General features: G+C 47.7%; 1 protein-coding gene across 4 annotated transcripts in view; it reads right to left on the bottom strand.

The window, feature by feature from the left end:
* ZNF831 (zinc finger protein 831) overlaps nt 1-15,399 on the bottom strand; it is a 111,826-nt gene that overhangs the window by 49,518 nt on the left and 46,909 nt on the right. For all 4 annotated transcript variants that reach the window (XM_045444079.1, XM_045444080.1, XM_045444081.1 and 1 more), the window contains one exon: nt 14,875-15,014. In XM_045444079.1, coding sequence (XP_045300035.1) covers nt 14,875-15,014 — 140 coding nt within the window. The remainder of the gene's footprint in view (nt 1-14,874; nt 15,015-15,399) is intronic.

Genomic DNA, 15,399 nt, shown 5'->3' on the forward strand with positions numbered 1-15,399 from the left:
GCCCGTCTCAACCGCCTCCCCCCACCGCTCCAGATGCTGGGGTGTTGGCTGCTGGTGACTCACATCTACCCCCTTCTCGAGAGGACTGCCCTTGGCTGACGGGAGCCATCTTGCCTAGAGAAACCTGGGAGAGCTTGCACACACCCCAGGAAGGGCCCCTGGCCACTGGCAGCTGCAGGGGGTGATAGCTTGGCCCCTGTGTCCCACGGTGGCCACTCTCTAGGGCATTCCACACTCCAGAGCTCCCCGTGGGATCAGGCAGGACTGGATACTCAATGCCACACCCCGCTTAGTCCTTCCCTTGCCTTGGTCTGCTTCTCTCACTCCTGAGAGCCCTCCCTCCGCAAATCACCTGTCCAGGAATGCCCATCTCGGGCTCTGCTTCTAGGGAGCCCGACCCCAGACACATGATTCGCATGTTTCCCGTCTCCTCTAACCCCCATTTGCCTATTTTCCCCCCAGAGGCGCTCACTCAGATACGTCTGACAAACATCCTTGGATACGCGAGGATCCTTATAAATACGTGGTGTCACTTTTGCGCGTGACATTGTCCCACAAAGCCATGCTTTTTCTCACTGTGGTTTTACTCAAGGCTACCTTTTTACATCCTACCTAGGTTTCTGTATTTACGTCTAATTTGCTGTTAGCTGACCTGTAGAGTGGTTTACAGCGTTTTTAATAAGCTGCCACTTAAGGTCCAGATTTTAAATTGAATTCCTATATTCAGTGTACCCTCTGCCCTCTTGGTCTCTCCAGAGGTCTGCCTTCAAGAGCCACCATTACTGACACACGAGATCGGCACAACGTTTTTGTTTATAGGCCTCATGGAAAACTGCTCAGAAAAAAAAAAGCCTTCTTGCCCCGCATCCGCTCCAGTGGGGACACCGGTGCCTGGTTGGCCAAGGTCCAGAGCTCAGGGGACACCAGTTTTAACTAGAGTTCAGGGAGAAGCTCTCCAAAGGAGGCAGGGTGAGGTTTTTGAGGCCGGCTGAAAGCCACCGGCCACCCTGCCTCCTCCAACCACACCCTCCCCACCCCAAACACACTCACTGCCCCTTTGATCAGCCAAGCCTGAGGGGCGGAAGGCGGATCCGAGGAGAGGGTCTTACACGTTCATCCCGGGGGGTGGGGGGAACATGTGCTGTCATATCATCCCTTTCGTTTCATCCCGCAGGGAACGAAGCAAAGCGACCGGAAGTGGAGGCAAGCAGACCTCAGTGTCCCGCTAAGCAGAACACTGTGGTCAAAGCTTCCGGGGCCTTGGTGACTGTGACAGAGGGTCTCAGCCAGGTGTGGTGGCAGCCACCACACCTCGTTTGTGTCTCCACCTCACCTCAGAGACCGTGCCATCACTCCTGAGAGCCCTACCTCGTTGACCAAGGAAACTCGGTCGGGACTGAAGGGAGCAGGCCCCCGCCTCGGACAAATAAACGCCCGCTTTACAAGGAAAAATGTCATTCTCGGCGCCCGGTTTTCTCTCCGCCCCGCACCTTCGATGACTCACGTGTACCTTGGGGTCTGCAGTGCACGCCTCCCCCAGATGACCCCCAATGCCTTCCTGGCTCACGCCGACCCACTCGGGACTTGACAGCTCATTGTTCCGTTTGGCAGAAGCTTCACAGAACAAGCGTTTCGTGCTTCATACGGCACTGGCCGAGGTTACAAATTAATCAATAAAATCCAATTCCATGGTCCAGCACTCGCTTTGGGCACGGCGGGGGCGCGGTCTGTGGGCACTCTGGATCCCTATGCCTCTGGTTAATGTCAGGGCAATTAGGCATCCAAGTACGAACTTGCTACATTTTTCCATTTCCACTCTGAAAACAGATCCTGCATTTTCTAATCTCTCTCCTTTAGCTCATGGACTTTCCTTAATGAAAACAACCTCTTCCATTACAGTGTGGTATTTGAAGTAGGGAACAAACAAAGAGACAAATGACATCTAATGGAGGACCCAGAAATAAACTGCAGGTAGGAGTGGGAAGTGAAAATACAGCAAATAGGTGAGGAAAAAAAAGGGGGGGGGGGAATCAATCCGGAGGTCTGCAAGCTTTTTGTATAAAGGTCCAGATAGTAAATATTTTAGATTTTGCCGACCACATACCATCTCTTCCACATATTCTTTACATATGTAACCTTTTAAAAATGTAAAAACCACGTCTAGCTCTCAAGGGCATACAAAAACAGGTCAAAAGTCGAGTTTGACCCATGGTCCATAGTTCTCTATGTGGACAAAAGTAAAAATAAATCCTTCCTTACATTGATATGTATATAGAGAGAACACAGGGGAATATATTTCTGTGTTTGTGACACTGGGAGAGTGACCGTAAGGAAAGACCTCTCAGACAAGACCAAAAAGTAATGCTCATAAAGGACAAGGCAGTTCCACCTGACTATTATCAAAATATTCACCTTCTCGATGATAAAAAGAAGTCCACTTCCAACAGTACAGTTGGCGAGTTACTCTGGCTGACTACTACCCTACTCACCTTTATACTGAAAACAAGTAAAAATGCAGATTAAAGTATAAAAATGTTCAAAACTTTATATTTAAAGTTCAAAACCCAAGTGAAAACTGAAACCTAAAAAGAGAGTTTTCATCTTGAGAGCATTTGCCAAACAAACCAGGTGAGCCTGATCTTGTGTTTTTGTTTATTTTTTTATTTTTTTTTAACATTTATTTATTTTTGGGACAGAGAGAGACAGAGCATGAACGGGGGAGGGGCAGAGAGAGAGGGAGACACAGAATCAGAAACAGGCTCCAGGCTCTGAGCCGTCAGCACAGAGCCCGACGCGGGGCTCGAACTCACGGACCGCGAGATCGTGACCTGGCTGAAGTCGGACGCTTAACCGACTGCGCCACCCAGGCGCCCCTTGATCTTGTGTTTTTATGGTCTGGGGAAGGGGGGCGGTAGAGGGAGCAGGATTCAAACCCAAACCCAGAACCTACCCTGGGAACCCTAGAGGCACCCAACGTCTGTACTCCTGCAAAAACTGAGACCTCAGAGGGCCGTACCCTTGATACAAGGGTGAATTAGAAATAAACACCCTATCCCCACCACCTTCCCCGGGGGACACTGAAAAACTCCACTCTTATCACTAAGTGACTAAGTGAAGGGGGCAAAAGTCTCTTCCGTTAATTTTATAACAATAAGACGATCTTTTCATGGGCTTGCAATCTGAATTCACACCACACGTGACACAAAAAAGCCTAAAACTAAGAATTTTACTTAAAGTAGTGCCCAGTACATGCCTTCAGGCACCTAGTGGGTGGGTGGGGGGGGGGGGCATTACTGGAGAAACCTACCTCCAACCCAAGTCCCAAAGTTCCTTCCAGAAATCTCAGCTCACCATCAAAAATCCAAAAACAAATAAGGAAATAAGTTCCTGCAAGTGAGAATTAATACCTAAAACAGAGTCGGACGTGCCACAACTTTCTATGCTGGCATTGTCAGATGTAAAACATTAAGTGTGTTTTTAGAAAAGGTTGAAAATAAGAGCAAGGATTATAGAATTTTAAAAAAAAAACCTAAAATTCATAGGGAACCATAAGAGACCCCAAATGACCAGAGCAATCTTGAGCAAGAAGAAAACAGCAGGTAGCATCACACTTACTGATTTTAAAATATATTACAAAGCTACAGTCATAAAAATATTATGGCACTGGCATAAAAATGGGTATATCAACTAACGGAACATAACAGAATGCGATAAAGAGCCCAGAAACAAACCCACACGTCTACTGTAAGCTGATTTTCAACAAAAGCGGCAAGAATACACAATGGGAGGGGCGCCTGGGTGGCGCAGTCGGTTAAGCGTCCGACTTCAGCCAGGTCACGATCTCGCGGTCCGTGAGTTCGAGCCCCGCGTCAGGCTCTGGGCTGATGGCTCAGAGCCTGGAGCCTGTTTCTGATTCTGTGTCTCCCTCTCTCTCTGCCCCTCCCCCGTTCATGCTCTGTCTCTCTCTGTCCCAAAAATAAATAAACGTTGAAAAAAAAAATTTTTAAAAAAAGAATACACAATGGGAAAATGAGTCTCTTCACAAAATGGGGCCAGGAAAACTGGACGTCCACATGCAAACCAGTGAAATTGGACCCTTACTTTATATCATACACAAAAATCCAATCAAAATGGTTTAAAGACTTAAACTGCAACTGTAACACTCTTAAAAGAAAAACAAAGGGGGAAATCTTGATATTGGCCTTGGCAATGATTTCTTGGATGTGGTATCAAAGGCAACAAAAACAAATATCACCAGCTGGGACCACATCAAACTAAAAAGCTTCTGCACAGCAAAGAAAACCATCAACAAAATGAAAAGGCAACCTACAGAATGGGAGAAAATATTTGCAAACCATATATTTGAGAAGAGGTTAATACCCAAAATATATAAGGAACTTCTGCAACTCAATGGCAAAAAAAAAAAAAAAAAAAAAAAAAGCCCGACTTAAAAAAAAAACAGGTAAACAGCCTGTTATGTATGTCAACCACAGCCTGGGTGACTCAGTCAGTTAAGCTCAGGTCATGATCTCACAGCTCATGAGTTCAAGCCCTGTGTCGTGCTGTATGCTGACAGCTCAGAACCTGGAACCTGCTTTTGGATGCTGTGTCTCCCTCTCTTTCTGCCCCTCCCCCACTTGCACTCTGTGTGTTTCTCTCTCTCAAAAATAAATAAACATTAAAAAAACTTTTTTTAAATGGGTAAAATATGAGTAGACCTTTCTCCATAGAAAATCTAGAAATGTCAGAAGACATACGAAAAGGTGCTCAATATCACTGATCATCAGGGAAATGCAGCTCAAAACCACAATGAAAGATCACCTCACACCTGCTAAGATGTCTATTATAAAAAAAAATAATAAAAATAAAAGATAGTAAGTATTGACAAGGATGTGGAGAAAAAGGAATCCTTGTACTATGTTGGCGGGAATTAGTACATCCACCATGGAAAGCGGTACAGAGGTTCCTCAGAAAATTAAAACTAGAACTACCCCATGACCCAGCAATCACACTCTTGGGTATATACCCAAACAAACTGAAATGAGGACCTCAGAGAGGTAACTGCATATGCCTGTTCACTGCAGTACTGTTTACAACAGCCAAGATATGGAACCACGCCAAATGTCCATCAATGGATGAATGGATAAAGAAGGTGTGGTATACACAATGGAATATTCCTCAGCCTTAAAGAAACAAGGAAGTCTTGCCATTTGCTGCAACACGGATGAACTTGAAAGATGCTATGCAAAGTAATGTAAGCCACATACAGAAGAATAGTACATGACCCCAAGTATCTCAGAAATCTAACACAGTCAAACTGATCAAAACAGAAAGGAGAGTGGTGGCTGCCAGGGACTGGAGGAAGGGGGAATCAAGGAGGTGCTGATCAAAGGGTACACAGTTTCACTGTGTGAAAGATGAATGAGTCCTAGGGAACTACCGTATGCCACAGGGCACATAGTCAACAATGCTGGATTACGTACTTAAAAATTTAAGAAGGTAGATCGTATGTCAATGTTCTTACCCCCCCAAAAAAGGAAAGAAACTTCTAGAAATTGCAGATAAGTTAAAGACATCATATGTGGGCATGGTTTCGGGGTGTACACTTATCTTCAAACTCATCAAGATGTATACATTAAATATGTCAAGCTTTTACGTATGTCAATCATAGCTCAGTAAAGAAAAGACTAGAGAGCAAGAGACTATAAAAAACGATCAAGCAGGTCTGAAAAATAATTAAGTGGAACTTCTTGGAAATAAAGCATAATATACACTAACAATTAAATATTACACTCGACAGATCAGTAAAAGTTGGGGGTCAGGGGGCCAATTAACAGGCTGTTGCAATAGTCCAGGGGCTTTTTCTTCTGACCAAGATGTTAGTTTAACAGCAGCGAGATTTATCCTCCCCCCAAAAAAAAACAAAACAAAAAAAACAGGCAAATGAATAAAACAATGGTTTTCGAGACATGAGTCAAGTAATGACGGCAGCATCCCCTGAGAGCAGAGAAACAAATGAGGCGAACTTTGTAACTGCTCAGCTTACTGGCGAAGAAATTTACCAGGTTCAGCACCATCTGCTGAAAAGACTGTACTTTCCTCCCCGAATCGCCTTGGAACCTTTGCTGAAGATCAACTGACCAAATACATGGGGCCTAGTTCTATACTCCCTAACCCGTTCCATCGATCTGTTTGTCCGCTATGATGCAAATACCATTCTGCCTTGGACATCTTAGCTTCACGGTGAGTCTTCAAGTCAGGCGGTGTAGTCGTGACAGTGTGGTGTTGCCTCAAAACAGACAGACGAGCACACAGTACTGAAACAATCACACGTCCACGTGCAAAGGTAAGAGACGTCCCCTGTCTGTCACATGACACAGAAGAATTAGGTGAAAATGGGCGGCAGGCTTGAGTGTTAAACCTAAAAGTAGAAAACACTAGAAGAAAACGTAGGAGAAAAACCTCTGTGGTCAATGGATTAGGCAAAGATTTTTGTAGCGATGACACCAAAAGCATAATCCAGAAAGAATGGTAGGTGAACTTCATCAAAATTAAAAATATATGCTCTTCGAGAGACACTGTTCAGAGAGTTAAAAAAAAAAGGGGGGGAGGGGGGTGCGCCTGGGTGGCTCAGTCGGTTTTAAGTGTCCGACCTCAGCTCAGGTCATGATCTCACAGTTTGTGAGTTCGAGCCCCACATCGGGCTCTGTGCTAACAGCAGGGAGCCTGGAGCCTGCTTCCCAATTCTGTGTCTCCTCCTCTCCCTGGCCCTCCCATGCTCGTGCTCTGTCTCTCAATAATAAATAAATGTCAAAAAAATTTAAAAAAAAAAAAAAAAAAACAAGGCACAGACTGGAAGAAAATATTTACAAGTCACATACCTGATGCAGGACTCACAACCAGAATATGTAAAGAATTCTCAAAAGCCAACAATAAGAAAACAACCCATTTTTATGATGGCCAAAGGACTCGGACGGATACTTCACCGAAGGAGAAACACGGAAGACAAGCCCGTGAAAAGATGCTCGATGTCTTAGGAGGGAAGTGCAAATTGCAGCTTGCGAGACGCCGCCACGCATCTAGTAAAACGACTGAAGTGAGAAACAGGGCCACACGAAGGGTCGGCAAGGTCGTGGAAACACGGGAAGTTTCACGTGGCTGGTGAGAGCGTGAAATAACATGGCCGCTTCGGAAAATGTTTTGGCAGCTTACCATGAATCACACATCTCCCGTATGAGCTAGACAGTCCGCTCTTTGATATCACTCAAGGGCATGTAAAGTGTACATCCATACAGGTAAGAGTCTGTTCCTTTGACTTTTTTCTTCTTTGTTTGTTCATTTCAGGCGGGGGGTGGGGGGGAGTGATGGTGAAACACGTGCAGGGAGGGGATAAAGAGCACTCTTACCCTGATGAGCACCGAGTAACGTATAAAGTGGGGAACCAGTAGATTGTATACCTGAAACTAATATAACACGGTGTTAATTATACTTGAACGACAACAAAAATAACCAGTTCAAAATTTTAAAAGAAGCAGTATATACCCACAAAGACCCGCGTATGGGTATTTATAGTTTTTATCTGTCACAGCCTCAAACTGAAACAAACCATGAATGTCTACCGACAAGGAAATGTATCAACTGTGACATATCCTCTGGATGGCTTAGTACGTAGGGATAAGAAGGAACGAATTGATACACATGACGTGGACGAACCTCAAAATCATCGTACTGAGTGAAAAAAAAAAAGTCAGCCCCCCCCACCCCACCCCCACACACAAAAAAGAGCATATATTGTGTGATTCCATTCCTATAAAATTTTAGAAGAAGGGAACTACTCCATGGTTCCAGAAAGGACATCAGGGGCTGTCTGGGGAGGGGAGGGTGGCCGGAGGGAAGACGCATGGAAATTTGAGGGATTTTTGATACATTCATTATTCTGATTGTGTTGTTGGCTTTCCCAGGTGTATACACACATCAAAACTTATTAAATTTTACACTTTAAATATGCATAACATTGAAATTCAATATATCTTAATAGAGCTTAAAAAAATAACTTAGGGGGTTGAGAAAATTCATAAAATTTTAAAGACAGCATCTAGATCTTCACACAGAAAGACGAGGTTATTGAAAACAGAGGTTAAGGGGCACCTGGGTGGCTCAGTCAGCCGAGCATCCGACTTCGGCTCAGGTCATGATCTCACAGTTCGTGAGTTCGAGCCCCGCGTCGGGCTCTGTGCTGACAGCTCAGAGCCTAGAGCCTGCTTTGGATTCTGTGTCTCCCTCTCTCTCTGCCCCTCCCCCGCTCATGCTCTGTCTCTCTGTCAAAAAATAAATAAAAATTAAAAAAAAAGAAAAGAAAAGAAAACAGAGGTTAAGACACGTAAAAGAGAAGATCTAAGATATGTTATTTCAGGGTTCCAGAAAGAGAAGACAGAGAACAGGGTAGAGACTATGTTTGAAGAATGAAGGCAGAGAATTTTCTAGGTAGACATCAATCCACAAATCACAAAAGCCCAAGGGACTCCTAATGGAATAAATAATGGTAACATATACCTTTATACATCAAAGTAAAACAATGGAACACCAAAGATTAAAAGAAGATCTTAAAAGTAGCCAGAGATAAGAGACCACAGAGGAGTACATGAATACGTGACTTCTCCACCACAAACTGGAAGCCAGAAGACAGTGCAGTGAGAGCTCTGATGTACAAAGAGCAAATGACTGTCAACCTAAGGTTGTACACCCAGAAAAAAACAGTTTTCAACAAGGATGAAATACATGTACTTTCAGATTAATGAGAACTGAGATTCTTCTGCTCTAAAGGAAGTTTTCAGAAATAGGTTTCAGACAGAAGAACGGTCCCAGAAGATCTGATATGTGAGAATGAAGGGGCAAGACGTTTGCAATTATGTGGGTAAAACATATATAAATGGGCTTTTAAAAGACAGAGAATAGATGTGGGAAAATATCTGCAGTGTGTGTAATGGCAAAGCACACGTACAACCCTAGGATATATACAGAACCCTACAAAGTCTGGATGCGCAAAGCATAAAAGCAAGCTAATAACAAACATCAGTAGGAATATGGGAGCAGAGCCAACCTTCACTTACACCTGGAGGAAATGTAAATTGACACACCCACTCTGGAGAGTGATTCAGTGATAACGCGTGAAGTTGAAAACATGATTACCTTATAACCCAACAATTCCACTTTGGGGTGTATTCTTGGAAAACTTCTTGCATTGTGCTTAAGGAGGCATGCATACACATTCATTCGCTGCAAAGTTAGCAAAAAATATATATATATATTTGGAAGCCATTCAAATGCCCACAAATAGGGGAACGGACAATAAAATGTGTCATACTCGTGCAAGGGAGCACGCTACAGCACTTACAATGAATGAATTTGGTCCAACATGGCTGGATCTTCAAAAACACAACACTGAGTTATAAAACGAACTGAAGAATGATAAATTCGGTATGATGTTTATACACACCCCCAAGGGGCGCTTGGGTGGCTCAGTCAGTTAAGCATCTGACTTCGGCTCAGGTCATGGTCTTGTAGTTCATGAGTTCGAGCCCCGGGTCGGGCTCTGTGCTGACAGCTCAGAGTCTGGAGCCTGCTTCCGATTCTGTGTCTCCCTCTCTCTCTGCCCCTCCCCGGCTCATGCTCTGTCTCTGTCTCAGAAATAAACATTAAAAAAATATAAAGACACAAAACAATCGCATATATTATTAGTGTATACACCGATTTGTAAGTATGAAGACACAGATCGAAACAATCAGTGCCAAATATGTAAACCTACATAATTATCTTGTTTTGTTTCATTTTACATAATATATAGTATACAAACTAATATTTTATTTTTTAGAGGCTCAGAAACAAATATGACAAAATATTAATATTTGTTAATTCTGGATCATTACCTAGCAGTCTGTTATATATTTTTCTGAACTTCTCTGCATTTTCAAATGTTTTCAAAAAAAAAAAAAAAAAAAAAGGAGTAAAAGAGAACAGATACTCTGCGACACGAATTCCACCATTTGCTGTGACTTAGGGCCAATGGGGAATCCCTGCTACAGTGTTTTGTTTTCTGGTGAAACGTAAGACAACTGAAGTAAAATGGGAGTGTGAATGAGAAAACAGACCCCTTTCCTGAGAACCCGCGAGCGGACGAACGACAGACATTCACGTACACCCACGTACGTGAGCGGGTAGACACGTACGTCCACGGACGCATACGTGCATATATACGGTCATACACATGTGGCTGGACAGACAGATGGACAGGTGGACGGTGTGGAATAATGACCCCACCCTGAAAGATGCCCATATGCTAATCCCCAGAGCTGTGACTAGGTTACCTTCCGTGGTAAAAGGGACTTTGTGAATGTGATTAAGGGCACAGACCCCATGATGATGAGGACGTCCTGGATTAGCCAGGTAAACCGAGCCTAACCACATGAGTCCTTAAAAGTGAACGAGAGGCAGAAGGTCAGAGAAATGAGGCTGGATAGGAAGGAGCAGGTGCCTGAAGGGTGGAAAGGGACCCAGCCCGCCCTGGCCGGTTCAGGCCACAGACGAGGGGCCACCAGCCACGGAGCAAAATTCTGCCAACAACGCAAATGCGCAGGAAGCCCATTCTCCACGGGAGCCTCCAGAAGGAACGCAGCCCTGCTGGCACCTTGATCTTGTCAGGTGACCCCCTTAATGAGCTCTGACCTACAGAACTTTGAAATAATACATGGGGGTTGTTTAAAAACGCATCTACGTTAAACTGGTGGTTTGTTACAGCGGCAACAGAGATAGACGGTAGCCAGGTAGGTGGGTAGGTAGACAGCCCAAGCAACCCTTCATCAAATTAGTTTTTCCGTTTGGTTATCTGCAAAGTAAGTGTATGCAAATCCTATGTTACTATCAACTTCTGTTACAAATTCGCCCTAAGTTACTATGCGAGAGATGGGCAGATTTCAACACATTGAAGACAAAACACGAGCTCTGTGCATGGCTTCCAGAACAGTGAGCTGAAGCACCTCTAGGCACCACCTTTCAGCATTTTCCCCGCACCAGCACTGAGAGCGAGCACCGATCCATGTCTCTGAAGCTGGACCGAATACGAAAGAGAAGCAGCACATTTCTCCAAAAAGCTCTATCATCTAACTATGCCACCCACCACCAGAAAATGGATTGAGTTTGACACCTCATGCGAGTCAAACGAATTGGTCATCTCCTTTATCAAATCTTTGCAGGCCAAATGCCATTAAACCAGTGGCTTCATAAGAAACTTGCCTTTAGAAGGAACTTTCTTAGAAGACCAGCATCATATTCCCCTCCGAACACTTCCCCAGACATGTGTGTCCTTCACTAAGAGGACCATTCGTCATGAATGATCTGATGCAAGGCACTGGGTCAGAAAAGTCAACTGGTTGCAACTCTAATTCCATTAGCTGGGTGAGCCGGGGAAAGCTGGGCCTGGCAGACACAGCCTGGGGTGATCCTGTAGGTCACGCCTTTGTGTAATCCTCTCCTCTTGAGGATTTGCTGATGCAATTAAAGTCTCTAATCAAAAGGTAGATTATCCTGGGTGGGCCTGACCTAATCAGGCAAGCCCTTCAGAAGCTCTAGAAGTCAGAGACAAGGCAGCAGAGGCACATTCTGTCTCCACTGCTGGTCTTTAAGAAACAAGCTACCACAGGGGCGCCTGGGTGGCGCAGTCGGTTAAGCGTCCGACTTCAGCCAGGTCACGATCTCGCGGTCTGTGAGTTCGAGCCCCGCGTCGGGCTCTGGGCTGATGGCTCAGAGCCTGGAGCCTGTCTGTTTCTGATTCTGTGTCTCCCTCTCTCTCTGCCCCTCCCCCGTTCATGCTCTGTCTCTCTCTGTCCCAAAAATAAATAAACGTTGGAAAAAAAAAATTAAAAAAAAAAAAAAAAGAAAAAGAAACAAGCTACCACAAGGGGCACCTGGGTGGCTGAGCCAGTTAAGCATCTCTTAGTTTCAGCTCAGGTCATGATCTCACGGTTTGTGAGTTCGAGCCCCGCATCGGGCTCTGTGCTGACAGTGCAGAGCCTGCTTGGGATTCTCTCTCTCCCTCTCTCTCTGCCCCTCCGCCACTCACACGGTGTCTCTCTCAAATAAACAAACTTTAAAAAAAAAAAAAAGCAGCAGGAAGCTACCATGAATTCTATGCCTCAAAAAAACGAATTCTGCCAACGGGCTGTGAAGGCAATGAAACCAGATGACGGGACGGGGGACCACCGAAGTACAGAGGTCGAGGAGGTCCCACTGTGATAGCAAGGTCTTCCCTGGGGGGGGTGGGGGGAGCCAGCTACGTGAACAGCCACAGGTGAGCTCTGCAGGAGGAGGTGGGGAGGGGGGGGTCTGCAAGTGACAAGCCTCGAAGCTGACATGAACTCAGGACGGTTGTAAGCCAAAAAAGGCACAAACGACAAATGAATCGCGGTTGCCCAATAAATGCTCAACGGACATAAAAATTTCAGTGGCCCCATTCTCACTTCACCCAGTCAGGGGCTCCAGGACAGAGCTGCCCAGTCTGAATTCAGACCCGTCCTGGTTCTACACTGGGGCCAATGCCCCCTTGCCTTGCCACCCACGGGCTCTTGCCGAGAAGCTCACTGGCTGGGGAGGTGGTCTTCTGCCCCCCCCCCTCCACCAGGCCGCACGTTAAGACCAAGGTTTGCACACTCGAACGTCACACGACAGGGAGAGGTGGGGCCTGAGCAAGCTGGGGAGCACGGGCGCTGCCCACGAGGCGGTCACTCTCAGCTCCCGCCAGCCGCTGCCATGCAAGAAGGAGGGCCTGGCGTCCCCAGGGCTTCAAATGTTTCAAGACAAGCTGGAAATCCAGATTTTTCTGTGAACTCTCCTGGTATTTATCTGGCTACTAAGAGCCCAGACTTTTAGATACGGTCAGGCCTAACAAGATTCCCACACGGGCCACGTGCGGCCCAGGAGGTGCTGGGACACCTCTCCGGGCCTCCCGGGGCGTGGGCCTGGCACCAGCAGCCGCGCTGGGAAGGGTTCCTGCGCGGCCTCCACCTGCGGCACCCGGCACCTGGCAGGTACACGGTGCTGAGCTGTTGCATCGGGTGGGGTCCCGGGAGGTGGGAGTGGCTAACAGGCACACACGCTCGGCCCTCTCCCCACGACTCCCGGGCCGTGACTGACACCCAGAAACAGCCCTGGCGGCTGTCACTCCGTGTAACCTAGCGCTCCTTCCAGGTCAGTCCAATGTGGGAGATACCGCTGGAGGGACAAGGCCACGTGCCAGTGTGCCTGTGCTCCCAGAATCCACAGGCAGCTACTCTTCGGTCTGGCTAGCGTTCATTGGGTCTGAAAAGGGCACCCAAATATTCCCCGAGGGAGCCATCCCTCCCCCACTCTGCACGGTTCGGGGGTGCGGGGTAGGGCCGGATGTCCCCGTGACACAGAGCAATCCTTCTTTCGTTTGGCGACGAACAGGTGGGCTGAAACGTGGCTTGGGGCAACACTAGCGTGGCTCCTCCAAGAGTGCTCCCTGGGCCGGCACCCTTAGCATCACCTGGGAGCCCGTGGGAAATGCCAGCTCAGGCCCCAGACCTGAGGACTGTGACTCAGCACCACAAGAAAACCCAGAAAACTCCAAGTGACTGTCAGGGCCACCCCAGGGTGTGGAGGGCAGAGCAACCGGGCTCTGGGGGAAGACTTGCTGATTCACATCTGGGTCCGTGAGGCCACATCTGGCCACCTGATCTGTCTGCGTCTCGGGCTCCTCGGGAGGAAGATGGGGCGGGGTCATTACACGGCACCCGGGGCACAGCAAGCCCTCAGCCGTGTCAGCCCTGGACACGCGATCCTGGCAGACAGCTGAGCCGGGGCCCCCTCTCAGGCACGTCCAGAGGACGTGTCTTCTCCAGCCGCCGAGGTTCTGAGCAGCTGCAGGGAAGAATTTGGACCCTGCCCGGCCTCTTGAAGAGTGTCTCGGGTTTGGGTCAAATACTGACAATGGGGGCAGAAGGTGGGAGCCTTCCAGGGAGGGGAGAATAGGGGGCGAAGACGCGGCGGGGGATTTGGGAAAGCAGCCGGGACCTGGGTTCGGAGTGTGAATTTGAGAATGGGAGAGGGGGAGGAGGCTCAAAGTCACCGTGAGCGGGACATGAGGCCATGGGAAAAATCAGACGACAGCTTCTCGGGTGGCACGGAGGGGCTGGGGCCTGGCTAAAGAGTGGCCTTTCCCCCTTGTCCACAGTGGTTAGAGGGTTTGGAGCAAAGGGGCGAGACCATCAAAGAACGGTGTGATGAAAGAGTGTATTAGTAAAAACCTGTGCGTCCCATTTGCTGTCAGGAGATGCTGTGTGTGCACACACACCACAGGGAAAAGTCTGGAAGGGAGCGCCCCACGCACTAGTGGCATTGCCCCGAGCACGAGGACTAGGATGCTTTCTCATCTCCTCTTTGCTCGTCTGTATTTCCCAATTTTTCTGCAAAGGACACGCACCGCTTGCATAAATTAAAAAAGCAATAAAAGCTGTAAATAATTAATGCACTCTCTCCTCAGGACTTAAGCCAGTGGATGTGTTTTCAACTCAGTTATTTCAAATATTTATTGGACTCCTGGCCTTGGAATGTTTGGCCCTCCAAAGAAACACACGATCCGATCGGGGGTAGGGGGACTGTGAAGATGGGCTGATGGAGAACCAACTGATTCCTTTACCCACGGACCTCCAGACCCTCACTCCCACACACAAGCCCTTCCTCTGGAGCACACGGACAGCTCTGGAACCCCGCGAAGGTCTTCCCGGGAGTTAGTGAAACCGCCCCTTGTAGCTCCAGATACGCTGGACACGTGTGAGACGGACAGTGGGTCACACACCCTACCTTCTGGAGCGGATGCTCAGCCTCTTCTGTTTGCCACTCCCCCGAAACAGCTTTGCCTTCCTCCAAGGCGGTCCTTTCTTCCATTCAGGCTCAGACACCCGCTCCTGGGACACCATCCCTGAGGCCACTGGGCAGAAGAGCTGAAAATACCCGGCACGTTGGCATCATACTGCTGAGAGCCCTACAGTGTTAACTGGGGGCCCAGGGGACACCGTGGCCAGCCCTGCCCCCACCCCCAACTCCATCCATCTCTCTAGGAGCCCCTGCATCCCGTGCCTAATTGCCTGGCGGAGGAAGCAAGGCCAAACTGGGTCTTGGACCCAGCACATTCTTTATTAATCACCATTCTCGGGATCAAGAGCAGCCTGTGGGGCTCTGGAGTCCAAGCACTGTTCCGCACGGCTACACCAGAACCGAGGCTTCAGGATACTCTCCGGCTGCCCGGGCCCAAGATGTCTCAGAGCAGGACATAACCCAGACATATGGATGCGCTCTTAGGTTGGGACCACACACGTACCACTTAGG

Source organism: Leopardus geoffroyi, chromosome A3 (genome assembly GCF_018350155.1).
Source record: "Leopardus geoffroyi isolate Oge1 chromosome A3, O.geoffroyi_Oge1_pat1.0, whole genome shotgun sequence".
Lineage (NCBI taxonomy): Eukaryota > Metazoa > Chordata > Mammalia > Carnivora > Felidae > Leopardus > Leopardus geoffroyi.